Source organism: Halichoeres trimaculatus, unplaced genomic scaffold (assembly GCF_033239565.1).
Source record: "Halichoeres trimaculatus isolate MK-OKI-2021-1 unplaced genomic scaffold, fHalTri1.1 fHalTri1_scaffold_3, whole genome shotgun sequence".
NCBI classification, from domain to species: domain Eukaryota; kingdom Metazoa; phylum Chordata; class Actinopteri; order Labriformes; family Labridae; genus Halichoeres; species Halichoeres trimaculatus.
The window spans coordinates 20556382-20580891 of record NW_027437181.1 but is presented as its reverse complement, the minus strand read 5'-3'; the positions used below and the strand labels follow the sequence as shown (position 1 = coordinate 20580891).

The window sequence follows — 24510 nt, the reverse complement described above, 5'->3', positions numbered from 1 at the left end:
TTCATCCCCGCAGCGTCTCAGTGATTTAACACAGTCGGACGCTGAGCGTCTTCTGACTTCAGCGGGGAAGCGTAGAGTGGGTTGTTCCACTGTGGAAACTGGACGGTCATTGGATAAACGCTGAACTTTGTCCCGCCCATCGGACGCTCAGCGTCTCTGGAGGTCTATGAGGCAGTGGGCTGGCCTGGATGCTGGGCTTCTGCATGATGATTAGATGATCTGTCTGAGACCGAATCCCTTTTTGATTGACGGTGAAATGAGCCAGTCAGCAATCTTGAAGTATAACCCGCCATCGGAGCATTGTCTGAGTTTTACAGTCAGTTGTTTTGGACTGATCCGCAAGCTTTATCGATCCCCAGCGAGTTCACCTGTCTTAAAAACGAGCGTCGAGAGAACACTGGTAAAATCCCTGGAAAAAACACGACGGGGTCACAGATCATTTTCTTGAAAAGGAACGGAGGGTAGAATTTACGTTTCAATAAATAGACAAATTTATGATGTAGGCCGGAAAAAATGAGCTTCCCCTTCCTGACTGACCAGTAGCCGCCACTGATCAGGATGTTTCTGGGCAGCAAGTAGACAAGGTTACATCAGCCAATCACAGCACGCCCAGTGTGCTAGTGACTTAGCCTGTTGATGACAGTAAGTGGAAGAAGCTACCAACCCTTTATCTTCTCACTTCATAGATACATCATCGTTCTGAGAATTTAAGTTCACAAAGACACATTCAAATTTGCATAGATCTTTATTTTTAGTAGAATCTATAATTGACATCAATTAAATAAAAAGGAGAAAAAAAAACAAGAGCAAAAAATCTTTAAATTACAAGAAAATTACACTGCACCATTCATATAGTACAAAAATAGGCCTTATTTTAGAGTTTTGTCCCATGTAAGATAGTCATTCTTGTACATTATTCATAGGTCACAAATCTGTAAGGTACTGTGTGCAGCCACAGGCCAGGAACCTCAACAAGAGGCGTGAGGAGGTCATCAGAGTCTGGCTGACCTCGCCCACACCATCAAAGTGTTTCATTTATACACAAACAAGCATGTGCACACGCAGATCTGATTCAGCCCTTGAGTTAATGGAGATGGGATACATTCTACCTCCCCCCTCCACTGCTGCTGAACATACAAGCTGTCGCTGCAGGACTTCAAAATAAAGGCAAAGATGACAGAATCATGTCAATGAAACACTCGGTGAAGGGCTCAATGGACTGTGAAAACCTGAAAGCAACATGTCGTAATGCTAAACAGACAGCATTAAAATGATTGTCTTTGGTTATTCCAAAGATATTGCTCCTATTTACTCCATCCAACTTCATATCGATCACTTCAGACTACATCCTAAGGCAGGAATGAAGCAACATCGAGCTTTAAATAATTCAGCTGTATAAAAAAAGGCCTCTGCCCTCCCCACAAGCGGCTTATCTTTATCATCAGAGGAGACAATTTGCAGTTTTTTTTTTCGCAATGTTCTCGTTACTTTCACAGAGAGGCTTCAGATTTTGGTGCCAGTGAAGTGGTAGCGTTTTAATTATGAGCTGCTATCTGGCATGTTTAAAGTTCCTCTTCTTTATTTAGTGTGTGGTTTCGTCACATCTTTGCAGGGAAAGAGTGAGTCCGCTGCTAATGGTTTTCAGCAGCTCACCGTGCTGTGGAAATATGAGCTACTTAATGCAGCCTGCATTCATGCTTTCCTTAAAAGTTGAACACTTGAATGCACAAAGCTCAGAGTTAATCAGCACAAACTTTTGAGTTTTCTGGCTGTAGTGGATACAACATGAAGCCAAAATGAATAAATCATTCTGTGTGTGCATTGAAGGGGTAACAGAAAGTTGTACAGACACCCCTGAAGTGTTTCACTTTACAGGCAGCTTGAGTCTCTCTGGAAGCAATGTGGATCTTCTGGAAGGGAAGATGGACAAACTAAGCATAAATAGACGAATCAAAAAGAGTTCCACATGACTTCTGATAAAAAAAACTAACTGAGCATCCAGGATTTAAGTTTATGGAAGCAATTTTAGTGCCGCATTAGTCCATAATCTGTTGTTTACACACTTAACACCACGCAGGGAAGTCGATGAGGAGTCTCTGGCTCAAGTTTGAAGCTGTATTTATTACATTTTGTAGATTATCATCCTCCTTAAACTGAAGCTAATAACAGCCTAAATGGCAGTAGGCACTAATGTAAATCACACAGAGCAATGCAGCACACACTCATTATTCTGCAGCCACTTTAGCTTCACTACTTAAGAGGGCACTTTCCCTAAAATCCGCGTTCTCGGCTGGGTTTGTAAAACAGTTTAATTCTTTCATGTGAAACTGCTGCAATAAGCCAAATCTGCTGCACCTGCACCATCCTGCTGAGATGAATCAAGCGACTTGGCTCAGTGCGTTCATATGAATCCTTCACCATGTTTCAAAAGAGGATTTTGGCTGGAATAAGACAGAAACCCTATTTTCATTGATTTTGATATCTTTTTTTTTTTTTGGTTATCACTGTTTTTTTTTTTTTTAACATTTTTAAACACATCCATATTCATAAGAAATACCTTCTGAGAAGGCTTTGTCACACAAGTGGTTTAATTACATTTTGTTTTGAGTGCCTGTGCACCTTTCCTGGCCTTGATGCCAGATAATTGTTTGATTGTCAGTAACTAAAGAACAAAAAAGATCTTTGCAGATTCAGTCGCCCAGCTTGGAAATGAGTAAAAGCAAGGACCCTATAATTTTTAGTTGATTTAGCACTCAAACGCCAATGAGATCTATGGATTCCTTTACCCATTTTATTTCCAACACCAGGTTTTAAAGCCCAGGTGTGACAGCCCATGAATGCTGATCCTGAAGGCGATAAATTCAAGGGGCGATAGGAGGTTCAGGGGTTGAGAATTTACACAGCAGCTTTGCAGTTAAAGAATGCAGTTGCTTATTTCAGTCCTAAAGCATAAATTTGACTCACACGCCGATCCTCCTTAATCTTTCTCGAGAAGCGTTTTAACACGTTACCTACATCTTATATGCCCTCAATAACCATTTAACAGCTCCTATTACAGCACATGAACTCTTGCTGAATGATATGAGAGGTAGATAAAAGGATGAGCAGCTGCAGATCTGTATGCACGTCATCACCATGACAACCTCTCTCAGCAAGCTCCATTGTTTTAGGATTGGAAATTAAAAAATAAAAAATCAATGTCATAGAAAAAAGAAGACAGAGGGATGGATCAATGGGTTCCAAATATCTACTCTGCACTGAATGACAAGATGCAGATCTCAGACGATAACCAGCCCAGGAGAAAAATCACTTTAAAACAATCTACCCTAAAGGTATGATTAAAATCTCCTTGAATAAATAGCTGCTGCAGATTCAATCTGAATATAATTAATTGGTGAGTACACTGAAGACGTAATCTGAAATTCAGATTAGAAGAAGACTGGAGGGAAAGTGCAGAGACACTAGAGAGAGTGGGTCTAGTTTCTAAAGAAGATTTAAGAGGAGGAAACCCCTGCTCTTTTTTCAGAGGCTGCTACTCATTTTTAATGATATGAGGCACGTGTAATGAGTTCTTGTAGTGCTAATTTGCTCTAACAAAAAAAAGAGGGGAGAGTATTGATTTGTTGTTTCTGTTTGCTCTTTTAAGAAATCTGCCACAGTATCTACACAGCTATTTGAAAACAAGCTCTCGACCCACTCAGTCACATTTTCGTTCTGCGTCCCATCAGGACCTCGGATGCTTCTCCTCCAGCCGCGGGATGTGAGCACTTCACACAAAATCAAATATCCCTAGAAGGTTACTGCCTCAGGGTTGATGGAGTATCCCCTTTCTCCTTCAAATTTATCTGTTTTTTTTTCATCCTCCTGTGATGGTTTGGAGGTTATGAGTGCAGAGGAATTTATAGTTTCCCAGAGTCCGTCTTAAATCCCAAAAGGCTGGAGGAAGCTTTGTTAGCTGTGTGACTCATCGTTCTTTCAGCCAGAGCTGAGAGAGATCTTTGCAGATTGTGTGCACAATAGGAGAACAGAAGCCCCCATCATGCAAAGATCAATAACAATACAGATTTAAAGCAGACTGTGTAAGAGATGGATTTTTTGTTTTTGAGTAAATATGAAACATCTCATCATGAAAGGAAAAAGAGTGGATATTCAGAAAGCTCCCAGACTATTTCAGTGACACATTATTAGACACCATTAAAGTCTGGACATTTCTCTGACAACTATTATGCTTTTGAAATGTGGATTTTTCAAATCTGCACTCTGAAAATGTAAACAACTGTGAATAAATGGAGCATTCCAGGACAGATTTTGGACATTAATGTCACTAAATGACACTTGAGAGAATCAGTGTTTCCTAATCCGATTTAATGCCTCATATTACAAGTTTTTGTTATCACTTCAGTATTAAATGTGACAGGGCCGGCTTTTGCTTCTCCATAAAGGGCATTAAACTGCATCAGATTTACACACTCACCCGCACATTCACACAAACAGGCATTTACACACGCGCACACTCTTTTCCTCGCACTCAATCTCGTCTGGCTACTGCACTGAGACTGATGGAAGGAGGAATAAAAGAGAGGAAAGCAAATAATAATCAGTTGTTTACTGTAACAAAAAAGGAGACGGAGCTAGAGGGGAAAATGGACTCTGCACAGACAGACTCTGTTAGTGATTGAGGGCAAGAGGAGGGAGTGAGCCAGTTTAATAGAAGTGCGCCCAAGTGTGAACAGAGCAAAGCTGGGGCCATCCCGAGCTCTGTGAGACAGATGCTTCCCGCCGGGTCTCCCACTGCAGAGTGGAAGACGAGATCCTGAAGCAGGACTCGAACAAAAACCCAGTAAGACAAAGACAGAGGAAAAAAGATGAGAGATAAAACCAGAGAAGACTGTGAAGAGACAGTTACCACAGCCCTGAATCATTAGACCAAAGAGGGAGTGGGGGTTTAAAAGCAGAAGAGGAGGAGGGATGTGGTAGAGGCATTAAAGAGCACTTTGTGTTTTGATAAAGGCAGTCCTCTCATTGTGGACGTCAAACTCTTCGTTATCAGAGTCTGTGTTCGCCCCGTCATCCCCCCACACTGTTGGGATGCCACGATACGACACTACCCTGTTCCCCCCGAGGCTGAAGCTACCCCCAAGGCTGCTGCCGGCCTCCAGGGAGGGCAGCTTGATGAGTGCACCAGAGCGCAGCTGCAGCAGCAGGAAGATGCCAGCAAAGGTGGCGATGATGGCCATGCAGCTGAGCACAGCAATGGTGATGGGCAGCCGGGAGCCGAGCTGCAATTCAGGGTCCCCCTGACCCACCATGAAGCTGCCAGGGGACTCGCGCATAAACTGGTTGAGGTGTGAGCAGGTGCTGGAGATGGGGTCCAGTGAGCTGTGAGGGGGGCAGGACAGGCAGGCCTGACTGCTGAGCCTGCTGCAGGTCAGGCAGGGTGGTGGGCAGGGCAGGCAGGCAGGGACGGTCGCTGGGGGTATGGAGTTACCCACGGTGTAGTTGAGGGGCTGGGAGCCCACCGAGAAGCCTGGTGGACATGCTTTAACACAGCCCTGCTGAAAGAGGTAGTACCCAGTGTCGCACTCTGTAATACAGAGAAACAAAACTGACATCAGGAGCTGCACTTTCCCCATGAGTCAAACAACACAAAAACAGAGAAGCAGGTATCTGCACAGACAGTTTCAGAAAGCACTGTTCACATGGTCGTAAATCCCATCTCTGAGCTTTCTTTAAATTTTCATTAATCCAGGGCAATCCCAATATTTTGATGATGTGAAGAAAAACTTGTGGTGTTTTCACCTCAGTTGGAACTACTTTTATTTAAAAAAAATAGAGGATGGTGAGAAGTTTTAGAATGTATATGTTGAGCACAGCATCTTTGAGTCAACACAGCCTCTTCCATATGCAGCAGGTCCAGATGCAGACCATTGCCTTCAGAGGCAATTAACAGACTATGTGTGCTGGGGGTAACAGAGCTGAAAAAAAGAAATCTAACACACTGCAGAGTTTACTAGCTTGTTTGAAAAACACAAACAACTACACTTTTCATACAGACCTCTATAATCCATGACACATTATAATCACATAAGGAAAGACAATCAACCCCTTAGTCATCCTGTACTTAAGTGTAATAGTAATAGTAATACATTTAATTTCTAGGTGCCTTTTAAAAACACCCAAGGACGCCGTACGAAACATAGTTTAAAAACACTTCAACAAAAGTTAAAAAAGAAAAATGTATATAAATTAAAGTTTAAAAGAAACTGATTTAAAAGATAAGATGGATGACAGAGTGAGTGGGCCAGATGGAATAGTACTTGACTGTCTGTAGGTATGACAATACCTCTGACAGCCTGTAGGGGTCAGACTGTCACTCTTTTATCCATGTGCAGGTAGACTCACACTGATCCAGAACTCAATCAGGAGTATGTAAAGACCTTGCCTATAGCAGTATTTGTATTAGGAACAAGACGGACAGTATGGACACCATAAATATTTAAATGAGATTATTAAAAAAGGACCAGGAGTGAAATCTTATCTAATCTCAGCTACAGTAAGATCTTCATTTAAAATTGTTGAAGCTGAGGGGACATAACTGGTTGGGTTTAAACTGAGTGACTTTCAAATGAGTCGGCTCACACTTTTGGTGTGATGAGTTTACATAGGATCATATTTTATACCCTTCAGCTTGTGTGACAGTATCTGACATCAGTCTTACCGATGCATATCTGCCGCAGGTCCAACGTCTTACATCTGCCGTTACTGGGCTGGGGCTTCTCAGATGAGCTGGAGGACGCTGAGCCGGTGCCATAGAGCACCAGGATGAACTGGGTTAAAGTGCCTGAGCGGAGAGATAGAGAAGAAAGGAGTAAAATAACCAGAAAGTAAAGTAGGGCTGTCAAAAATATTAAGGCTGTGGCACTCCTTAGGGTGGATTTAGTGAATGTATCCTCTCTTACCGTGGGCTCTTAGATTTTCTGCATAAAGTGACAGGAAATGAGCCTCAACTTAAAGACAGCGTGATTTCACTCTGTGCTTAATAGGAGTTTTATGAAACGAAAATCTCTGAAGATTCATTCAAGTGTGGGGCCTTGTGAGAGGTTCCACTTTAGAAAATGACTTCTTTCAGGGGAGGGAGCTGTTACCAGTTATCTGAGGCTTTCTTTGACTCTGAGCATGGTGTTGTGGTTAAACCAGCTGTGTTATTTTGGATGAGCCAAGAGCAAACAACAAGAGGAATTATTCACTCCAATAGACCTGCATGGTGGGTAATATTCCCTCCATTTAACAGGTAAAATGTTGAGTGAAAGTTCATTTACATTAAACACATCTCTTATTTATTGCAAATTGCAATTAAGACTTTTTCAAATGTTTATCACAGATGCTCTCATTTCAACAACCATAAAGTTCAGATTTTTTGTGCAGCTCTATATTTAACTTTGCCACACTTGAGGCTCTAAAAAACATGATTGTTATTATTAGCTTCACAGATTCAGCTTCACAGCCCTTGCAAAAGAGCAGGGGCTGAAAAACTCCACAATGAAGAAGCTGCTTGAGCTCAAATATGCTCACACTGAACCCAGAAACCATGTATTGAAAATTTAACAGAGTAAAACGTGATGAATAAAGTTCATGTGGGGCCTTTTTTAAGAAATCTGCATGACTTTGACCACTGAAGCTTAAATCCAGCAGAGGCAAAAAAGATCCTTTATTTCATCCTGTGTTTTCAGCCTGCATCTGTACCCTTACTATCAGACATATCTAATATACATATATGCTGTATAAATATAATATACATACACATCATATAGTGAATGTTTGCTTTACTTCAAGATAATGATGTGTTTTGTTTTGTATTGTTTTGTTTTGTTTTGTTTTGTTTTATGTCATGTTTCTCTCTTATCAATGTATGCAGGGAAGTCTCTTAACAAGAAGCTTAAAAGAGTATTTCAGTTTATGTTTGGTACTCAGATCTGTTTCAGTTTATCCTTTCAAGTTGTTTTTCAAGAGCTGTTAAGAGCTGTTCTGTTTTTTAAATAAAGATAATTATTTTAATGAATAGAATAATAACTGGAAGCAATTTTTTATTTCATTATTTTTAGAGTGCCAAATTTCCTGTTTTTATTATCTCAAATAAGAGACTTCACTGCTTTCCTTTGCCCATTTTTTGTTCTTCAGTGTTATATCAACTGATTAACATGGAAACCCTGAATTCTTCAAACAAACCAACAAACAAACAAACAGACATGTGGACAAATACATGCCAGAATGGCCATGTCTTGAACTCCTTGAGCAAATAAACAACAAAGATGCTGTACCGTAGTCACTGGCGCCAGCCACATTCTCGATCTCCAGGGTCCACACTCCACTCGGTTTCTCATCCCAGGAATGAGTAGTCATGAACGCCCAGTCATTAAACCCCTCTGAGGAGTAGTCATGGGGCCTGCAGTAGGAGGACAAGAAGCTGTGATAACAGTTTGTGATTTCCTCATTCTGTTTGCCTGTTTTCATACAATGTGTCCAACCGTGTGTGTGTGTGTGTGTGTGTGTGTGTGTGTGTGTGTGTGTGTGTGTGTGTGTGTGTGTGTGTGTGTGTGTGTGTGTGTGTGTGTGTGTGTGTGTGTGTTTGAACCTGGGGTGGAGCAGAGTAGAGCGTGTGCCTGCAGGACTAATGAGGTGGATCGCCAAGTTTCCTCTTCGGTTGTAGGAAAGGGTCAGCCTGGCCTGGACGTGCTCTAGTGAGGTCACATGACTGTCTGTCCCAAAGCAGGCGTCCACGCTCTTGTTGATCGATAAATGACTGCCGATGTTTCTGTCAATCAGAATCGGAAATCCTTTATTTAAATCTCAGATGGGAAATTACATTTCAGTTGCGTCCCACCCAAGAAACATAAAAGACAGTGACATAGGGAGGAGAGGAGTGGGAGAGCTGTGGGGCAGCCAACGAGCGCAGCGCGGTGCACCCGTTTCATTAAATGTGAAGAAGAATACAAGAGGGAGGAGGATAAAAACAAAAAATGCCAGACTATGCTCCTGTGGTGTGAGATTAGGAAGAAAAACACCTCAGCACATAAGCACATAATAACCATTACAACAAAACTTGAGGACTTGCACATGCAGAGAGGACAGGGTGTCGGGATGGGAAGGTGTCACAGCACAGACGCTGATGTCACTTGCAATAATGGAAAAAAAAGTGGAAAAGCAGACCAATGAGAACAGAGAACACACTTGTAGTCCCATTCTGTGTACAGGATAAGCTACACTTTGCAAAACTGTGGGAGTGTGACATTTTGCTCCTGGTAGGTGTGTGTGCTTGTGCGGGGGTGAGGAGTTTGTGGCCTGAACAGGATTAATGTCACACAACCTGTAGACCAAGCGTCCTCTGTGGAAATACAGCATCCACCTTTTTTTTCCAGTCTCCCCCCAAATCCGCTTAGGAGCTTACATGCATCCACAACAATACTGAGGAGGTGGAGAAAGGTGGAGGGTTTGAGTGACACTGAGGGGCCTAAATTATAGACAAGATGTGTGATCACTAAACTGTTTTAAGACACGATCCCTCCAGGTTCACTCCGGTAAATTTTTCATGATGCTTTAAAAGACTACATAAACACTTGTGACCTTTGTAGCAGAGAAACATGGAAACAGTCTAAAGGTTAATGCTGTAGCACTTCTCCTGAAGCCAACCAGTCACACAGCCACTGCCAGCATTATTTTTATGATGCAAATTGGCAGAAACGCAGCCTCCCACATTTGCATGTTTGAGCTAATACAATATGTATTTTGTGGTGTTTGGAGGTAGAGACAGAAAAACCTGTGAGAAGGGAATGGAAATTTATACAAATGGCTGCTGAAGTTGATTTATGATCGCCGGTTGACTGCTGTGGCACAGGCGTTAGCGTTTTCAGGTCTGGGTGAAACAAAATTTGTGGGACTGCTCGAATCATGGCATCTGTTTTATGAGCACACAGAGGGAAAGTCAAACCTGGAACCAGCAATCTGCCATCCAGTCACCGCAGAAAATCAAGGCATAAAGGGGGGCAACTGGCCAACAAAAGAGAGATGACAACTTTGGCCCCTTTTTTCCCACAAACATTACAGCAGCAGCTGCAGGTGGAAACACCTCAGTGATGATGGACGACACCGTTACTGCTCAGCTTCACGAGCACACAAACCCAAAGAATGGGTACATTTAATTCTTTTATTGAGCTGCTTTCACTTTTATAGTATCCTGAAACTCCCTGTAGATCCATTATGAAAAACTGATCACTCATTTATTAAGTTTGCAATAATCAAATAAATTATTTTTAAACTCAATCTGTTTACAGCAATAATCCTTGGGAGACACAAAGAGGGATTTAATCCAGTGTGAATAAAGCTTTTCAGGAAAACCAAAAATACTCTGTAAGCCAGCCAAACATGAGGCACTGCCATCCATTAAGCACAGCGCGCTTCAGAGAGGACAGGGTTTTTCTAAATCATAAATCTGCTCCTGAGCTTCCAACTCTTGCTGCACACACCAGTGTAAAATAATACTGAGAGTTCAGGCGCGATTTGCATTGAGTTTGTTGAGAACAAGTCTTTCAAAACTGTGTGCACACATCTTAGAGTAAAATTCAAGGTTGTAACAGCAGTGAGGGGGTACTACCATAGGAAAAATCCTGCCCTTTCACCTGTGTGGTTAGAGACTTTCTCATGGGAGCTTTTCTCCATTTCAAATTCAAGGATACAATTAAAACTGATAACATTGAAACTCTAATCACTCTGAAATCCATTAAGAAACCTTTCTCTAACAGAGTAACCCCAAAATTAAAACTTCAGGGTTATTCATTCATCATCGAAGTGTTAAAGAAGCACAAGTGGGCGCCTGGGTGAATTGTAATGATAGTCATTATTATGTCATAACACCAGTAATCCCAGAAATGTGTCCCCCTGATAAACACTGTAGAGATGTAATCACTGAGTATAAGAGACAGTAAGAGAGACACTGAACACCTACCCACTGACTTATTTCTAGTCATTCTGGATAAGTGAGCCAGCTAAACACCTAAAAAACCCAAATTGAATAACCTGCCTTGACTGCTGCTCCCAGACGCTCGAACCATCTGCTCTGAGCATCTCACAGCTGTGGTAAAAGAGAGAGAAAGCTCAGACACAGCGAGAGAAGTGACAGGGAGCGCATAATGAAGAGGAGATGTCAGGATGCGTTTAGGCTCTGACGCCAGGAGAGGAAGAGATAAAATGGCTGAGGAGAAATGTAGAACCTCACAGGGAAGGAAACACAAGAAACGATAAATTATGACTCTCCTTCTTAAGAAGCTTCACCTGGAGCTGAGCTGAGTGCCTGCATGCATGCATGCACACACCTGGGTGCAAACAGAGACACAACGGAAGATACAGACATCATGTGTCACTGCAATAAGGCTTCACAGCTCCATCAAACCTGAGATCTTTTACATCTACTGTCTGTGAGGCGTCAGTTTGATCTCAGTTCCCCATATTGCATCAGGTTGCTACGTCACAGCATGAGTGAGAGCAAAAACAATCTGCTTCATAAATTATACATTTCTTGTGCATCTGTTCTGTGTATTCTTGCATTGATGTTATACCCTCTCCTCTGTCTTCTGTCTTTTTCTTTCTCCCCACTCGTCCTTGAGTTTACCCAGACCTTTCTGTCCTGGACCAGCAGCTGTCCCAGGACCTTTCTCTCCCTCACTTCTGAGTATTAGCGCCTAATCCAGAAGTTATCTGTAGTTTTCTCCTTCCCTCTCTCTTCTTAGTTCACATGCTATTCTATTCTCTCCATCTGTGCGTTTGTTTTTCCCTCCATTTGGGAAGAGCTTTGGTTCTCATGTGTCTCTCTGTCTATTTATCAATTTTTACATTTACATTTTTATGTTTGTTTTAGGGGGGAGGAGTTTTTATAAATCAAGCATCAAAGGATGCATCATACTGATTTGGTTGTACTTTTCTTTTTTTTTTGGTAAATGAGTTTTTTAAACTATATGAACTGGATTTGATTGACTCCATACATTTTCTCTTTAGTGTACACCAGAGCAACACACTGTGACTTGTCTTACAGAGACACTGTTTCCAAAATAAGGCACTCACTTCAGCCTGATCCCCTCTTGATCTATCAGTAAGAACAAAGTTGCTTTAAGCAATGCACGTCAAACAGATCATTATGAACCATGAAAGAAGGAGGGAGTGAATGTTTGATTTGAGAGTAAAGAAAAAGCTGTAGGGCAGGAGTGTCACAATGACATTAGCTTGCCATCATCACCTCTGAATGAACTGAACATTACTTCACCAGAGAAGTTCAGGATTTGTCTGCATGAGCTGCATTCAAATGAATCTGAACAAATTACTTGTTAGACATAATTAGTTTTGTCTTAATTATTCCAGACAGGTGACAGCTTTAGTATATGTGTAAGATTCTGATCACGGTTTTGAATTAAATTTAATAAGCTGTGTATAAACAGTGTATGTGTGTGTGTGTTAAGTGTACTAACCTTGGGTCGCAGACCATGGTGATCACACATTTCCGCTGTTGCCCCACATTGGTCCATGTTGTTGCCAGCCCTACTATTGCATTGGCATCAAGCAGACCGTATCCATATGAATGGCTCACTGCAGAGAGAAGAGAGGAAACACATATGAAAGTCTGCCTGCTGAGAGCAGCATCCTCTCTCTGCCTGCTCTGACTTTGTAGACAATCTCACTGTGTGTATCTGATCGAAAGCTGCGACGCAACATCTTTGGTCAGCTCAGGGACTCACAACTCAAGAGTTTATAAAATGCATAACTCATCAATGAACCTCTAAGAGCCTGTAAAAACTGCAGAACACAGAGGAAAACCTGAAAAGAGCTGCAATACCTTTGCGGCCAACCCCGTTGGTCCTCCAATCATTGGTGAGCAGGTGGGCAGGGTGAGAAGTTCGTACAACCAGATGTTGCATGTCCCTCCAGGTAAGGTTTTTACTGGTACAAGTGAATATGCGCGTGCACACACACACACACACAAACACACACAGTAAGATGAAAGGAGAAACACAGACAGGCACAAATGATGAGACTATGACTTTGAAATCAAGTTGGTGCACTCAAAGAGATCAAACAGAAGCATCAGTCAATGCACTTTGCAGTGTGAACCTGCAGGGGGAAAGGCTGATTTAACACAGAATACAATAAGGAAACAGTAACACATGTCCCTTCACTACTTTAAATTCACAATAAACATGCTTTTGAATCCAATTTTTGCCCTTTGGCAAAATGTTCTCCAAGCACAAAACCTGACAAAGTGATTCTTTTAGCCTGTAGCCATTTAAGATTGAAGGGAAAAACCCACACAAGTAGGGTCACATGAGGTCATGACTGTGTTTAACTTTTAATGTAAAACTGTTGTTTGATATTCACTAAAATGAATTATATTATGTTCTAACTTTGCTCAATTATTTTCTCATCAAATCTGTTCCTAATGGCGCTCCTTTTCCATCACCTCACTCTGTTTTGCCACAAAACTAATTACTCATTTTCAGTAGTTCTGCAGTTCATGTTTGTCCCTCCGTTAGTGCTGCATGACTGGACAGGAATGATTAGTGCTCACATCAAACTGTGCTGCTTTTTTTGTACATGCTCTGCAGAAATCTGCCAGGCAAAGGGGCCAAAAAGTTACTCATAGAATGGGATAATTAAGCAGAATTGATGCAAAATCTCAGACCACCAGCAATTTCAGCCGGACTCTGTACAAATGTGTTCAATCTGAAATTGTCTGTCTGAGAGTATGAGCTGATAGAAAGTAGAGCAACCACTAAATGACCAATCTGCATTTTAAAAATTCTAACCACAAGCTAGAAGTGATTGCATGAGCTTTGTGAATATTTTAGCGTACATGCAAGTTGACCAATGACTTTCCATTGAATAATTATAGTGAGTCTAATCTTGAGTCTGTTCAGCACAAATTGTGCTTTTAGCACTTTAAATTTCCATGGGATAAAAGGATTTTAATCAGCAAAAGTCAGGAAAATACGTGGATAGGGAGGACAAGAAAGCGAGAGCAGAACTAAAGATAATTGCAAGTCTCTGTAAGACTCGGGGAAATGATGATAAGCACTTACTTGGCCTCGAGGGCTAGAGCAATGATCCCAGCAGCCAGCGGGGCAGAGGCAGAGGTGCCTGTGTGGGAGTCGGTGCATTTTGATTTGAGGTCTGTAGTCACCTAGAGAGGATGAAAACGGTGAGCTTAAAAAAGGCACAAACAAGAACTGAAAGAGGAAAAACATCCTGAAAAAGTTTTCTAATTAATTCAGCCATTCGATTAGTCTCTGGATCTGTGATGCAGAAATACATCCTGGCCTTTACAATTCATGTGGATGACTGGTTTATACTTGCATAAAGTCAAACATCGCAACTTTTAACTGAACCACTCTTGTACTTTTTTATTGTAAAAAAAGACATCACAAGACATCTGAACTCTGCCACCAGATAATACACTTGCTTCTTCTCTTCCCAATCACATGTTTTTGCAGAGGCAGAAATCTGCTTAAGGTTAAAGTATCAGGAACAAAAAGTCTTAAGCATGACCCTCTGGACCAGCTGGAAAATGAAAGCAAGGAAATCATATAACTTCTGCTCACCCCTCTCTGTACAGCCATCAGTGAGCTGTCTGTGAGCATCAGTACTTTCAGATGAGACTTCCTCAGTGACCCACAGCAGAGGGCTGTGGTCGTACTGGGCAGATCTCAGGAGTGTATGTCTGCAGTTGTATGAATACATTGTGAGGTGATGCAGAACCAGCATGTTTGTACTCAGCAAAAAACCCAACTCAGGAAGGATAAAGGTTGCACAACATTGTCCTGCAAAAAGCCTCCAGTCACCCCTGGTGTAATCCTGCAGGGAAGGTCAGTGTCAGTAACTGAATAACACGGATATGAAAGCTGTTAAAATCAAAGATCTTCTATTTCTGCTGACCAGTGCACAGCCTCCAGGAACTTGTCTCTTAACCGGCTAAACATGATATTAAATGCACAGGCAGAAGTGACTGATGGTGCGATTATGTATTCAGGAGATTCCCATATTCTTCTTACTTGAAATTGAAAGAGAAAGATAATATAAGCATAATAAACACAAGATATTCACTGCTGCCTAGCCCCCTGGAGGTCCACCCCTCTCTCTTCTCTCTTACTCCATCTCTTCATTCCCGGGTTTTATGAGTGACAGCACAATTAAATGAGTACAGCAGTGAAGCATTAAGGGACCAGCCACATGTCACAGAGATGTCATAAGCTGTCCGTCCAGTCAGCTTTGCTGCTAGAGAAAGAAAGACTGTTTATTAGTGCGCGTGCATGTGTGCGCACATGTGTGGTTTTATGTGACATGAATGTTAAGCAGCAACACACTTCCAGATGGAGTAGGAGCCGTTTGCAATTCATAACAATTTTAATGGTCCAAGGCTGGATGAATGGAGAAGGAAGAGAGAAGAAAAGGAAAAGAGAATGAAGGAGTGGGGCAGGTGTGGGCGATGGCTGCAGATCTGAACTCTATAAGAACATCATGTGCATGCAGCTGGGACAGCTACCCAATTACTCCTTGCAGCGAAAATGTATTTGCAACTTTTCAGAGAAATCAGTAAAAAAATACATAAATAAATATTTTTAGGGCAAAAAATGAAAACTGTGCAGTTTTCCAGCTTCTTAATTCTGTTTTTTGTTTTGTACTAATCATGATCTGACCTTGGTCAATTGGAGACTTTCTCACCCTCCAAAGCATGGCTGATGGATCAAGGGAAATTTTTAAAACCTCAAACTTGAAAAACTTTTGACTTTTTACCCACAAGCTCTGCCAAAATATTTCAATACTCATGGTGCTTTAGATGAAGTTTGTGAACTTCTTCAAGCTGTCTTGGAAATCAAAACAAGTCTTACCTTTTACTTTTTTATTTAGTTCTCTTTTTTTTTTCTTTTTATGTTCTTCTGGTCTGTTGGCGACTGTTTTGAGTGTTTGTTTTTTGTGAGTGTGTGTATCAGCTGTACCTGTCTGGTTCTGACCTAGGCGACCTAGGCTTTTACAAAGGTAGGGTGTAAGCGGGTTGATGTCACACTGTACCCCAAATAGGCTTCATTTGTCACTGTCTCTGAGTATTGACTGTTGTTATTTTGACTATTGGAATTTTACAACACTGTCCTCCTTTCTTTGCCAAACTGTTTGTTTGCTTGAATTTTTGGCACAGCTTGTTAACTGTTGCATATCCAGAGTTGAAAAATTATACATACACATGCTGCAACAAACTGTCTCAAGGGAACAGAAAAGCAGTATGTTGTCTCAGAACGATCAAATTTTCTCTTGATAAATACTTGTAACTTTGGCTGGGCGCTATGAGAAAAAATCCTATCACAGTATTTTTTTTCATATCAGTCGATATCGATAATTATCACAATATAAATCAAACTGTTTTTCATGCTTAAATACTCCATTACTCATTAGTGTGTTGCTACCTGCTGTCACCATGGCGAGTTTTCGAGAGCAGAGTAGCCATTTAAGAAAAATGAAGTTTGAAGCTATGGAGTTTGAGAACTCAGACATTTGGATCACAGGCTACTGCACAGGAGGTGAGAGCTGTGTCCAATGTGGCGACCACCACTGTGACACTTGGGCCATCGTTGCCCACATGAAGCAGCTGGTCAGTGCCGTGTCTGGGCTGACTTGGTCGTAAATGCCCTGGCAAAAGTCTGGAGGTCATTCAAAGGCAGTAATCCTTCAACTGAGCCACCAGCGGATGGAGAGGGAGGTTCATCTCCTGTGCTCTCTTGAGATCGCAGGAGACAAACGTTTATTATGCACGGGTGGAGATCAGTGCAGATGATGTGTCTCCACTGTCAGTCCAACTGTGTTGATACACACACAGAAGATTCTCTCTCCCTTGTCTTTTACTGCACCTCCGCGCCACAATGGCCGCAGTTTCAGGTTTGATAAATCACTCTGCGAGCGCTACGTGATTATATTTGCATCTCTTCCTCCCAGATATAATTCGCTAATCATATGTCTGTCAAAACATGAAAGAATGAGTCGAAATTCTATCAACCGTGTCTTATATTCCTATCGACAACAAGTTATTTTGCAAAATATATCTTTGTCATTTTATCCCCCAGGCCTGGTTGTAACCCCTAAGACTCAAACCTTTTGTAACCTCATGGAGCTTTTTCATGACTTTCAGTGTGCGCTACTATTTGCACCAGAATGCACAAGCAAACAGTTATGGGTGAAACCCACACTTCCAATAGTTTCCCAGCACTCATGTGATGAACAGAAGGCTGTCACAGAAATAAACACACTTTGTGCTGGTTAAGCAAGTTAAGTGAGGATGTGAGCAATCTGCTTTGCACATGTTGTATGAAATGGGAGGCTTGTTTGGTGGACTTCAAGGATACACGTAATGAGTTCTGATGAGTAGCACTGACTGCAAACAAAACTTTTGTTTGTTTTCAACTACACAAGCCAGCTTTGATGCACTAAACCTACTGCTGCGCTCACTACAATACCTGACTGCTTCATGAAAAGGATAAAAATCAATGAGCAGCATGTGTAGATAGCTGCCATTCAAACATTTCACCTGCTTTAGAAGTACTGGTATGGAGTAAACTTGCAGTCAATGAACCTGTATTTGAAAAGACAGATACACAACTCATGACTCACTATCTGCTTCTCGTTGAGGTTCCCAGAGCTGTAGGTGGTGGCCAGAGTGGAGGAGCAGGCCTCGCTGTACCAGGGAACGTTGCCGTTCTGGGTGGAGCTGCTGATGGACAGGGTGTAGATACTGTTGGTGTAGCCATCGCAGTTACAGCTGTCCTTCTCCCTCCCTCCGTTTCCAGAGGCCCACACAAAGATGGAGCCCAAACCACCACGACCCTAAAGAAAGATGCGCAGGAATCAGACAAACAGGAAAAAACACTTTTATTCATTTATTCAATATTCAGACCTTGAACCAGCTCGAAGCAAAGAAGAGCTTAATCTTATTCAATCACTAAAACGAATACCAATTAAACAAGGGCAAATTCATTTCAAAACAGGCCCATTAAAAGGCAGCATCTATCACAGAGGCTGGGTGGTCACTCAGTAAATTAAAAAGAGTTAAATATCACATGACAGCAATGTAATACAAAAAGGCCCATGTGACAACAGCTCATTGTCATAAATCATCCAACCCCTCAGCCTTTGAAGTGCAATAATTCTCATCTAAGAGCCTCTTATTGTATTGAGTGGAACAGTCTCTCTGTGCATTGATCAAACCCAGCTATGCACCACCCACACTGCCATCTGACAGCACCATCACTGTGGTAATTATCTTTGTAGTCGGTGTCAGCATCTTCAATCAGCTTTACGGCACATGTCTTAAGTCCTACAGCTCTGTGCAGGAGTCAAAGTTTGCTGGATGGAGGCGGTAATTCAAGGAGATTGAAATATGGGTGGAATTTAAAACGACAGTCATGTTGATTCAGATTTAGATTGCAGTGTTCCTGAAGGATAGGTTTAAAAATTAGCCTCCTGATAATGTTTTTAGCCATTTATTCACTATGTTAGGCATGCTTTTGGAGCTCTTTGATTAGGAATGCTAATCAAAAACAAGTGCTGCCATTCCAGTGATTGTTTGATTTGACTTTGAAAAAACAACCTTGATTTTTTAGATGTAATCCAAACTCTGGGAGACCATGTGTTCTCTGACTGAAAGAGGTGAAACATGAAAGATGAGTCTGCACAAAAGAGAAAAGTCCTTCATAAAAATAAAAAGTTGTGGCCTTTTATTGTTGTTCCTATGCTGCCAGTAATATTTTTTTCCAAGATTTTTCCCCCTGGTGGTTTTCAGAGGACATTCCCTTCCATACATAATTGTCGGGGAAAAAAAAATTGCTTTGTTCTTGCCGCTTTGTCCTCTCATGCTTGAACAGTTCAATTACTGAGTACTGAAAGGAAGCAACACACAGGCTGTAAATAAATTCCCCCTCACCTACTCATACACATACACACACACACACACACACACACACACACACACACACACACACACACACACACACACACACACACACACACACACACACACGCACCTCTGTAACACCACGCAGGAAGGCTTCTTTGGCGAGTTTGGCAGGTCCATCTACGGTTTTGCCGTCGTCCTCTGGGCCCCAGCTGGCACTGTAGATGTCGATGTGTTGGGGATTCAGACTGAGAGACTGGGCCTCCACCATGTCAGTCACCTCGCCATCCAGCATGCGCACACCTATAGCCACAGTTCAAAACATGCAGCCAGACACACAAGAAAACAAAACAGAGAGATTGTCTTAAAACTCACTCAGCTTTTTTTCTGAGTTTCACCGTTGAATCTAGTATTCTGTAGTCATTTTTGAATTCTTTAACACAGGTGATGTCAGAACTTTGTTGAATCAAAAGTTCACTGATTTCCACATCAATACCTGTCTAACAGTGTTGGAGAGTAACAGTGTGTATGTAATGAAAAGCTGTACTCTACTCTGCCTGCGTTTCTATTAAAAAAGTTTGATAAATCACCTCTTGCAGGACAACTCGAGGCAGCATTTGTTATTACTTAAGTCGACAGGTTTTAAACTGCAAGAAAAGATGAAAAGGAGATTTGTGTATGGTTTGGATGCTACTCCTTTGCAGTTTGCATGTTCTCCTCTTGCATACTTGGGGTCTCTCTGGGTGCTTTAGCTTCCTCTCACTGTCCAAAGACATGCCTGTTAGATTAAATGGTCACGCGTAGGTATGAGTGTGAAACGTTGTCTGATGAGGCTTGTCAGCTCTGGTGACATGTCCAGACTGAGCCCAACTATCTCCTAATGACACAATGAATTGGCTGCTGTCGTGAAAATGGTTTAGAGGTTTAGATGAAAATAGCCAATTCATTAAAAATGATTTAAAAAAAACATCGTTTAGGAGTGAAATGATTTCAGATCATTGGGGTACCTGTTTCCGTCAAATACGGCTAATACTGAAACATACGCCAAGTGCTGCAGTTGATATCTGGAGTCAGTTTTGAAGGATTTCCTCCAGTCTGCAGCTCTGTGGTTGGTCTCATGTTGTTTCGCTCTGTGTTGTACCTGAATGTGAGCTCATGTTGAGCAACCACTGACATGTGTTTGGACAAAGCAATGTGGCTGCTGCGCAGATATTCCTAATTTGCATATTTATGCCTTCGCTGGCAGTGCTGAACCGTCTGTGTTTATTTGTAGAGATTGTGCAGATATACAGTACATGCTGTTGGTGCTCATTTTACCGTGCATACTCTGTGATGATGTTAGGGATATCTCTATGTGAATCAACTCACTTTGACACTTGAGCTTGTTGTTGAGTTTGTTAATGACAAAAATGGGCGGACATGAAGTACACAGTGAAGAAAATGCCTCCTCTGGTGTGAGCTGAATTCTGAAGCTGGAAATTCAAATGAAAGAAAGTGCGTAATGTGTTCCTCAACACAAACAGATAGAATCAGTGCTTTTGAGCACTAACCAAAACAAACACTCTTTTGTCAAAAGAAAAGAGAAAATCTCAGATGTTTTACAGCAGCAGGCTACAAATATGGTTAAGTTATAATTGAAAGTGATCACTGATGGTGTTCTGAAGAGATAACACAAAAAATGCAAGAAAGGCACACAGAGTGTGTGCTGCGTATCGATGCCAATTATTTTCTTCTCATTACAAGGGTTTTACTTGTATCAGAGTTCTTTTCACTCTGTCTGGTAAACCCGCAATTTCAGAGACGGTGGTGAAAAATCAAGCACCTTAAGAACAAACTACAGTTATTTCCCCTTTTTGATTCACCGCGGGTCAGCTTACAGCATGCTGCTCCATACAGGTTGAAGTAACTGAGCTCTGGCTCTTTGAAGTCCTCCAAAAGCATCAAACAGGATGAGCTGCCAGTGTTTCCATGGCAGCCTGCATCTCTGTGAGAGGGTCGTGTGATTTGTTGAGGAGACTTGAGTATCTTCACAAGCCATCCAAAAAAAACCCCATCCATCCATCCCAAAAATCAGAGAGGAAGTCTGGTGACACACCATGATTCTATTAATCTTTTCATCAGTATGGATCAGAATTATGAAATGTAAGTAACAAGGATGAGTCACTTATCTAAAGCTTCCACAATATTCTGAAACAAATTCAACACAAATCGGAAAAACTGCAAGTCCAAAAAACATGTAGTCTGATGTCCAGCACATTTTGTCTCTGTATGAATAGCTGAGATTTCTCTGCCTCCAAAGAGAAACAAATTCTTTCCGTGATACCTCAAATAGTCCAAAAACATGTTTTGCACTTCTTACTGTGAGATAGAGGAGAACACTGAGACCACTTAAATATAAACCCAGACCCAGAAAGTTATTAGTTTGGTGAAGCTGGAAGAACAGCTAGCTTGGCTCTGTCTGAAGGCTAAAAAAGAAGAAAACCATCTCTTGATTAGACAAAGAGGTCTTTTGGTATAATCCATAAAATATCCATTTCTCGCTTAAATCTCACAAATAAGTTGGCTGAACAAACAGGGTGTGCATTCCTACGTATCTTCCTGGTTGAGACTTTCTGGGATAGTGACTCTGACATGACAACGGCAGCAACTTGGTGCTGTATTTATGTTACTTTTGTCGGTCTGAGGGTTTTTCCTTTCAGTTCACCTGAGGAGCTATTTCATTCCTGACAAATGCATGTTGGTTGGAAGATCTAAGCCTGCAAATATGTGCTTGAAACTAGCAGAAAACATTTCACAGGAATCTTCTGGGTGAATAATGAGCTACAGTACAGCAGGTGGTACAGGGGGCAAGTGGGCAAGTGAGGAATCACAGAAGCTTCGCTCTGCTCCTGCTGCATTGAGCCATTCCAATAAATTCTCCCTGGCCACCGCAATGACTGAGCTGGCCCAGCTGCCTTGGATTTAAAATGACAGTTTTTGTTCCTGCCTTTTGTTCTTGATGTTTCAGAGGAAGCTGGCTGTCTGTTAAGAGTTATTGTGGGACTTGCACAATCTGGGCTCTCCTCTCCTGTGATGTGTATGGCTCAATTTAATGTTTGGCACATCGCTGCTGCTCATGCTGGAGAAGCATGCTTGAACCCGCCTGTCAGGAGTTTAAATCACTGTAATGTATCAAAAATTTGAAACAAAGTTATGGAAGAATGGAAGTCGGTTTTCAGAGTATCATCTATAGAATTAAAAGTAAAAAGGAGAATGAAACCCTTACAAATGAATAGCTTATATGATCACTTTTTTGTTTTTCTTTAAAAAAAAAGCTGAATGTTTTCAATGTAGGAGAAGTTTTCTCAGTTTAGATAAAGTAGAGCCTCAAGAGCATAAAAGCACATGTTTAGGCTTTTTCATAACACTGTGCTGCCTCCTGCTCAACCTACATGACCCCACACAGCACATTTGGTGTGTTAGAAAAGCTGAATGTCATGTGGCGTGTTCCTGGCAGCCATCTGGAATTATCAAAAAGAGTTAAGTCACGACACTTTAAGATAAGCAGCGAGGTGCTGACAGCACTGATGGATAAAGGGGCTCCTACAGTTAAAACAGTACACCTCATGGGAGAGCAGGAACAGAAACATCACAACTCAGATGAGACATAAGCGGTCACAAAACACAAGCACATGTAGCAGCAATGTGACCACCACAAAAAAAAACAACTTTGATCATGATACCCCATTTCATTTGGATAACTACTGAAGGAAAAAGCTTAAATGAAACATCATGAAACATTAAAATAAGTTGTTCAGAATCAAAAATGTATATGAATCAACTTTGTTGTTTTTTTAAATATCACAAAGCCACTGAAGCTTCTTTTGAAGAATAAAACAGAAAGTATAAAAGCACCCTCCCTGAAGGCAGAGGCAAAACAACTCATCAGGGTGCAAAATCCTTTTTAGAGCAAACAAATTAATATTTCACAATATTTTCCTCTGTTTCACAACTTCTTTACTTTCAGTTTCCACTTTGTGTTTGTGCATCTCTGACAGAGGCAAATTATGATGAAATAATTATAACCTTTGATGATTAAAATATGATCTTTTCCTCCAACAGTGATGTTAATAGTACATCTGCAGTCAACCTCTGCCCCTTATCACTAAACCAGTGTTTGATGTTTGTTATCCAAATCCATAACCTGTGTGCTCAGTGAACACAGACCTTATGTGTTGTGTTTAAAGTGCTAAAGTTCACTGTAAAGTGTACAGCTAATGAGTTTAAGTACACAGCATCATTTACCAAACCATGTTTGGGTTCAACCTTGATCTCTCCTTATCTGATTCTGACTGTATTCCCCAAATTACACAATATGACATGGCTGAAACTACAGAATAGGGAGAAATTGTCTTTTCCACTTTCTAAAATGTTTATTTTAGCCAATTGAAACCTATATTACACAATATATGATGTTAAAAACAGAGAAATACAAAATATAGTCAATTTGAAGGGCTGTAACTGGAGAATAAATTCCCTCTACTTGAAAAAGAGAAGCTAATTGAGCAATTATTGAAATGTTTGGTGCCTTGTTTTCCTGTCAATTGTCTATTTGACCAATTCTTTCAGTTCTACCCACCACAAGAAATTAATTTTGTCATTTTCTTTTTAGTTGAAAATGGGGGAGGAAAAAATATCTGGAAACAATCCAGTGAGGAGACGTGTATAAGCCAGAAACCAGCACAAAATGGTCTTTATTTCATTGGCTCAGCTGGGAGAGGTGAAACAAGGCGACATCCTGCATGGCATTATAGCGGTGTCGGACAGTGGCTGATGAAATATTATCACCGAAAGTGACACATTCAAGTACCAAGTGTGTCGTTTGTTTGGTAACAGTGGGGGCCGACATCACAGCAGGGGGACAACCAGGTCCTGACAAATGTTTATTCTGACTCCAGCCTCTTTGAATCGTTGCTTCAAAAGATTCCTGCATCACTCGATTTGCCTTCAACAAACTTTACAGACAGCGCTGTCACACTCTGAGGCACCGCTCCATCACTCTCTGACACCACAACCAGACGTCTCTGAATACAGTGAGTGAGCGATATACAAGAAACATCTGTGCATTGTAACGTGAACCAGCACGACTGCTCTGCAGCTAACCCCAGCCTTTAAGGCTTCTGTTGTTATGCTTTTTGAAAGAGGTGTCAACTCCAGTCTGGTGTTTTTGCGGTCACAGCCTCATGTAGCACTGTGATTTTTGCTGCTGTGTAATTTGAAAAGTGTGTATTTCTTTTTTTTTTTTTTTTGAAGTTTACAGTAGGTACTGATCTGAGAACAGCACGTTTGTCATTACGTGAAATTATATATCCTTAAAACTGTAGTGTCCTGCTGTTTTGAAACTCCATATAGCTTTGCTTTTTCATTACCGTCACTTTGCACAAAACTAATACACTTACAGTTTAAAGGCATGCTGTGTCCAGGTAATGGGCTGAAAATAAGACTGCACAGTGAGTGACTCAGTGAGATTGAACTGATCATCTACTTGTTCATCTGACCGT

General features: G+C 41.4%; 1 protein-coding gene across 1 annotated transcript in view; it reads right to left on the bottom strand.

Annotated features, from left to right (window-relative positions):
- Nucleotides 1-781: 781 nt before the first annotated feature.
- furina (furin (paired basic amino acid cleaving enzyme) a) overlaps nucleotides 782-24510 on the bottom strand; it is a 91093-nt gene continuing 67364 nt past the window's right edge. The window contains exons 8-16 of the mRNA XM_074666083.1: nucleotides 19101-19273; nucleotides 17692-17904; nucleotides 14118-14218; nucleotides 12878-12981; nucleotides 12513-12630; nucleotides 8633-8812; nucleotides 8319-8443; nucleotides 6719-6841; nucleotides 782-5584 (exon numbers count right to left, since the gene is read on the bottom strand). Coding sequence (XP_074522184.1) covers nucleotides 4983-5584; nucleotides 6719-6841; nucleotides 8319-8443; nucleotides 8633-8812; nucleotides 12513-12630; nucleotides 12878-12981; nucleotides 14118-14218; nucleotides 17692-17904; nucleotides 19101-19273 — 1739 coding nt within the window. The 3' untranslated portion in view covers nucleotides 782-4982. The remainder of the gene's footprint in view (nucleotides 5585-6718; nucleotides 6842-8318; nucleotides 8444-8632; nucleotides 8813-12512; nucleotides 12631-12877; nucleotides 12982-14117; nucleotides 14219-17691; nucleotides 17905-19100; nucleotides 19274-24510) is intronic.